The 6,025-nt window shown below is 38.4% G+C and overlaps 1 protein-coding gene across 1 annotated transcript; it reads left to right on the plus strand.

Annotated features, from left to right (window-relative positions):
• Positions 1–3,188: 3,188 nt before the first annotated feature.
• LOC134710632 (uncharacterized protein K02A2.6-like) lies at positions 3,189–4,265 on the plus strand. Its single transcript, XM_063571016.1, has one exon. It carries the CDS (start codon positions 3,189–3,191, stop codon positions 4,263–4,265), a length of 1,077 nt encoding a protein of 358 aa, XP_063427086.1.
• The last annotated feature ends 1,760 nt before the right edge of the window (positions 4,266–6,025 follow it).

A 6,025-nucleotide genomic window follows, 5' to 3' on the forward strand; every position in this document is an offset into this window, starting at 1 on the left:
GAGTCGTGTAATAAAATCGTTTGACCGCATCAACCTAAAATGACCATAATTTTCTTTTTTTTATGCAAGTCTATATAGGTGGACAGTATATCAGTTATAATTTTAGGTCAAGAGGGACTGTAGTTTATAAATAACTGCAATATTGGAAATCAACAACCACAAAAAAAAATCGCATTGATTGAGGGTGCCATCATTTCCTACTTTTATTCAAAATATCGCATCAGAAACAAACATCAGCTAGTTTTCATACCTCAGACTGACTCATGGAACAAAAATATGTGTCTGAGCAACAACAACCCAACCATAGAGCAGACAACAACCGATCACGATGGATTGTATAATTCAAATGACTTTTTCCACAAAAGAGAGACCGGGACTCCATCCCTTGGATCTGTCTATAGGTCCACACCTCAAATCATAAAATAATGGGAACTTTTTAAGGGGGAGGGCTGACTGACCTAAAAGGAGGGGCGCGCGTCATGCTTCAGTGATTCCCTATATAATTTCACCATTTTTTTCCACAAAAGAGGGACCCGGGACTCCATCCCTTGGATCCGTCTATGGGTCCACACCTCAAATCATGCAATAATGGGTCTGCGCGAGGCAGATAATTCTTAAAAAAGACGTACCTTAACATTTTGGATCTTTCCGTTTTCCGAAGGAACTTGCAACCATAGATCTAAGTCTAGTCCTAGGTCAAATGAAACAGCTGAGGTGTTGATAAAATCTCCAGATGCATTCTCATCCATCACATTACTAGGAAACTCTCCAAAAAAGTCCTCTATATTTACATTTCTCAGTCCCATTTCATCCTCCAATGTTTCTAATACTTGTGAAAAGATCATATCATCCTCCGATAATTCATGATGAAATCCATCCATTGCAACGTCTTGTTGGGCGGATGTGATTTATGCATGAAAATTGCTGACGTCGTTGACGTCATGTGTTAAAACAATTATTGGCCAATCAAATCGGTATATGTTTTAATTCTTGTCGTTCGGGTTAAACAGGGTCACTCGAGCGGTGCAAATTAAATCCCATATACCGACTTGCTTGGTCAATAACTATAACATAATACCTTCATTAATGATAAGAATAAGGTAAAGAGAGATCAAGCTTTTGCTACAAATAATGTTTGTTCAAAACCAATTAAGTTTAAGCTTGACACTGGTTCTCAAGTAAATATTTTGCCTAAACATATATTTGAAAGTCTCAAATTCAATGGCACTCTCAAAAAGTCCCCTCGTATCTTGACTGCTTATAATGTTAATGCCCTGCCCTCACTTGGCGTCTGTTGTCTTCCTTGTGAACATGGTTCTGTTAATAGTAAATTAGAATTCTACTGTCTAGATACTAATTCCCCACCAATATTAGTGGTGTATTTATTATTTGGCATGCAGTCTTGCTTGGATTATGAATTGATAAAATTGGTATACAGCACTGAAACTACGTGTACTTCTGACTCTGACCCAATGACTAAGTCGTCAGTGTTAAAAGAATATTCAGATATTTTCAAAGGTGTCGGTCTTGTTTCAGGCAAAGCAACAATACACATTGATTCTGAGGTACCCCCAGTTGAACATCCCCCACGGCGTGTTCCTGTAGCGTTATGTGGTCGTTTAAAGTCCGAATTAGATCGCATGGAGAACGCAGACATCATTTGTAAAGTAAACGGTCCCACACCTTGAGTTAATAGACCACTTTCGAGTTCATCCATCACCGGCAAAAACTCGTCAATTATGCACGCCTTTATGACGTCATTTACCAGATATAGGGGCTCGCCTGTATCCCTGCACTATTTACGTTCATCAAGCGTCTTAGTGATCGTCTTTGTGCAGGATAAACTAGAAATAATGGTTGCTCTGTAGGTACTTACTGACAATTCCCTAATGACAGCAGTGTTGATTGTCAATTTTGAGAATTCAATTTGCCGAATAATTCGTACAATATAGAATTATAGTTTTCAAACCACTCGCTCAACATTGGAAGGAAGTGACGACGCCCCTAAACGCACAAATGACGGTGATAAAGGCGCGTATAATTGACGAGTTTTTTCCGGTGACGGATGAACTCGAAAGTGGTCTAATACCCTTGTCGTTGTCGAAAAACCTAATAGTAAGCTAAGGGTATGCCTAGACCCAAAAGATCTGAACTCTGCGATTCAGCGTCCGCACTATCCGATGATATTCTGCCTCAATTATCGAACGCTCATTATTTTACTAAACTTGATGTCCGATCAGGTTATTGGACCATTAGTCTTGACGAGCCGTCTTCGTATTTTACTACCTTTAATACACCGTACGGTCGTTACCGTTTCAAGCGTTTTCCATTTGGTCTCAATTGCTCACAAGACCTTTTTCAAGCAAAGATTGACGAATGCTACGCAGAACTTGACGGTGTGGTCGCGATCGTCGACGACATACTGGTTTACGGATCAACCCGGGAAGAACATTATTCAAACCTGCGGCGAGTATTACAGATCTCTCGCGAAAAAGACATGAAACTTAACGATGATAAATTAGAGGTTGGTGTCACTGAGGTTACTTATTTTGGTCATGTAATAACCTCGTCTGGTCTGAGGGCAGATCCTCACAAGGTCCAGGCTATCTCGGATATGCCACCCCCTTCTAACAAAGCTGAAGTCCAGACTATATTGGGTATGGTCAATTATCTTTCAAAATTTGCGCCCAACTTAGCGGAAATACCTAGCCCAATGCGAGCCATATTGAATAAAGATGTTGAATTTGCATGGGACGAACCTCAAATCGCGGCATTTCAAAAGGTCAAGGAGATTTTGACGAGGTCACCCGGTCCGATTCTTTCTTATCATGACCCGACCAAAGACTTAACTTTACAAGTTGACGCATCCAAATACGGTCTAGGCGCAGTCTTACTGCAAGACGACAAACCGGTAGCTTACGCTTCAAAATCCTTAACAACATCAGAAATAAATTACGCACAGATAGAAAAAGAAATGTACGCAATTGTTTTTTGGGTGTACCAGATTTCACCAATACATTTATGGCCGTAGTATCAGGGTTGAAACGGATCATAAACCGCTAGTTTCAATTATGAAGAAATCATTATTAGACGCCCCCGCAAGATTGCAACGCATGATTTTACGGTTACAGCGTTATGAACTCGATGTTGTACATTTGCCCGGAAAATGTATCCCCGTGGCTGATACCATGTCGCGCAAATTTCTATCGGATACTAACCCTGGTCTTTCTGATAGTTTTGAGGCACAAGTTCACATGATTTTTTCTAGTCTACCGATTAGTGATAGAAAGATAGAGGAAATCGAAAAGGCCACAATGTCAGACCCCCAGTTTGATATTTTAAAATCTGTTTTTCTTGAAGGTTGGCCACAATGTCGTAGTGAATGCCCAGCACAAATTTTAGAATTTTGGAACCATAGAGATGAACTTTCTGTGAATAGTGGTATTATTTTCAAGGGACACAAAATTGTTATTCCAACTAGTTTGAGGGCCCTCATGTTAGACAAAATTCGTACTGGGCACATGGGAGTAGAGAAATGTATTCGCAGAGCTCGTGATGTTCTCTTTTGGCCTAAAATGTCATTGCATATTTCGGACATGGTGTTAAAGTGTTCAGTGTGTTTGGAACGTAGAAATTCTAATGCTAAAGAACCATTAGAACCGCACAAAATTCCTCGATATCCTTGGCAAGTTGTAGCAACTGATCTTTTTTATTGGAATAATGCCGATTACATTGTAATAGTTGATTATTATAGTCTCTATTTAGAGGTCTATAAACTTCATGGTACTACAAGTACAACTGTTATTAATAAGTTGAAGGGTACATTTTCTAGACTTGGTATCCCTGAGACCGTTGTTTCTGACAATGGTCCTCAGTATTCGTCCCAAGAGTTTAGTGAGTTTGCGAAAAAATGGGATTTTAAACATGTTACATCCAGTCCCCATTACCCTCAATCTAATGGGTTGGCAGAGAAAACAGTACAAACTGTAAAAATTATGTTTAATAAATGTAAAAAGGATGGTAAAGACCCATATGTAGCTCTCTTGGAGTATCGCACAACTCCCTTGGAGTATCGCACAACTCCCTTGGATATCGGATATACCCCTTCACAGTTACTGATGTGCAGAAAACTCAGATCTGTTCTACCTACCACTCTAGAGGGACTTATACCAAAAACACCTATTTATACGAGGTCACTCACATGTGACCTCAAAGCGGGTTTCGTTAGATCTCCCACGCAACATATCAGAAAACGGGAGCGATGAGAGATCGGTTTTTAATTAGATTGACTTCAGATAAGATTAACAAGAAAGCCATTCGATTGATCGAATGTCGGTGGTTCTATACGATATTTCAGTTGTAAATGGTCATTTGAATCCACCGCCGATAATTGGCGAACCGCCTCAGTAAAACTGAACACTTGGGTACAAAATTAATAACTGAAACAAGTCACAGTGTTGTTAGGTATACTAGGATGATGTGGTATGAGTGCCAATGAGACCATTGTCCATGTTAAAAGCCAACCGGCGTTAATCTGGTGCATTCGAATTCAACACAATCATTACAAGATAAATAGAGTATTCTCGCCTGGTCTAATGTTTACTTGACAAAACAAAACAAAATTATCTCCCCGCCAACATTACCGAATAGAATTTCTATGAACGAAACCACGACGCATCAAAACAATTTAGTTTGCCGTCAGCACTGCCATATAGCAATAACAATGGGATACATGTGAACAAAAACATGTCGCACCAAACCAGAGTTATTCTGCCATCAACACTTCCAAATCGCAATACAGACAATATTACATGGATGAAAACAATTCAATGCAACAAAACAAAACAAAACTATTTTGCTCTCAACACTGTCAAACAACGCTACTCAAGTCAACCCTGTAAATAAATTGATTCTACAAGACAAAATGGCTGGAACAGATCAGCCAATACGTACAACCAATGAGTATCAAGTGCCTAGATCAGCAAACGTGGTAAAAGACAATGATAAAACTCATTACCAAATTTCTGGAAACCATTATCAAACTCCTCAAATTACTATAATGTCTAAAAATCCGAATTATCAAACACCTATTTAGCCCCTCGGAAAGTGATAGCAGTATGATACATATTGTCATATAATTTAACCATGATTTCAGTTATTTATTAAAGTGAGAAATTAACAATATTATGTTCTTTCATTGGAATATATTTGAGTCAAAGCAAAATAAAAACATGGAAAGCAGGGAAATTTTGAGGTGTAGGAAGTATTTCATTTGTGTTACAAATTTATTTCCAATTCCTCAGTCATCAATGCAATTTTTAGTATTAATGCCAAATGCGAATGCATATGTTTACTTGGAAAAAACAACAAGACGAATGCCATCAGGGGAATACCTTTCGTTAACATCTGATATTATTCTGGGTTTTTCGACTGCTTGTGGACGTTTCGTGTATTTTTGTCAGAATGTTGTTTGTCTATATATATAGCAACAAGTTTTTGTTTTTGTCCATGGTATCGTCTGGTTTTTACTCCAACTTAAAGATATAAGAAGATGTGGTGTGAGTGCCAATGGGACAACTCTTCATCCTAGTCACAATTTGTAAAAGTAAACCATAATAGATCAAAGTACGGCCTTCAACTCGGAGCCTTTAATCACACCGGATAGCTAGCTTTAAAGGGCCCAAAAATAACTAGTGTTAAACCATTCAAACAGAGAACGATTGGTCTTATCTTTTCAAAAAAACGTGAAACGATATACACATATGAACTACATAAAAAACGACAACCACTAAACATCAGGTTTCTGACTTCGGACAGGTGCAATTAAATGCAGTAGGTTTAAACGTCTTTATATGCGCCAACCTTCACCCTTACCTGAACGAATAATGTAACATCACAACATCGGAAGACACACTATGAACTATCAAGTGACATGGCTTAGCTCAATCAAAAAACATAATATATATGTACAATAACAATTATTGAACATACACTGAACGAATAGATTTGATTTATGACACAATGT

The sequence above is a fragment of the Mytilus trossulus genome, chromosome 3 (assembly GCF_036588685.1).
Source record: "Mytilus trossulus isolate FHL-02 chromosome 3, PNRI_Mtr1.1.1.hap1, whole genome shotgun sequence".
NCBI lineage: Eukaryota > Metazoa > Mollusca > Bivalvia > Mytilida > Mytilidae > Mytilus > Mytilus trossulus.

Excerpts from the sequence above, each read along its gene's own strand:
- LOC134710632 (XM_063571016.1), top strand. The coding sequence starts at position 3,189 with ATGTCGCGCAAATTTCTATCGGATACTAACCCTGGTCTTTCTGATAGT.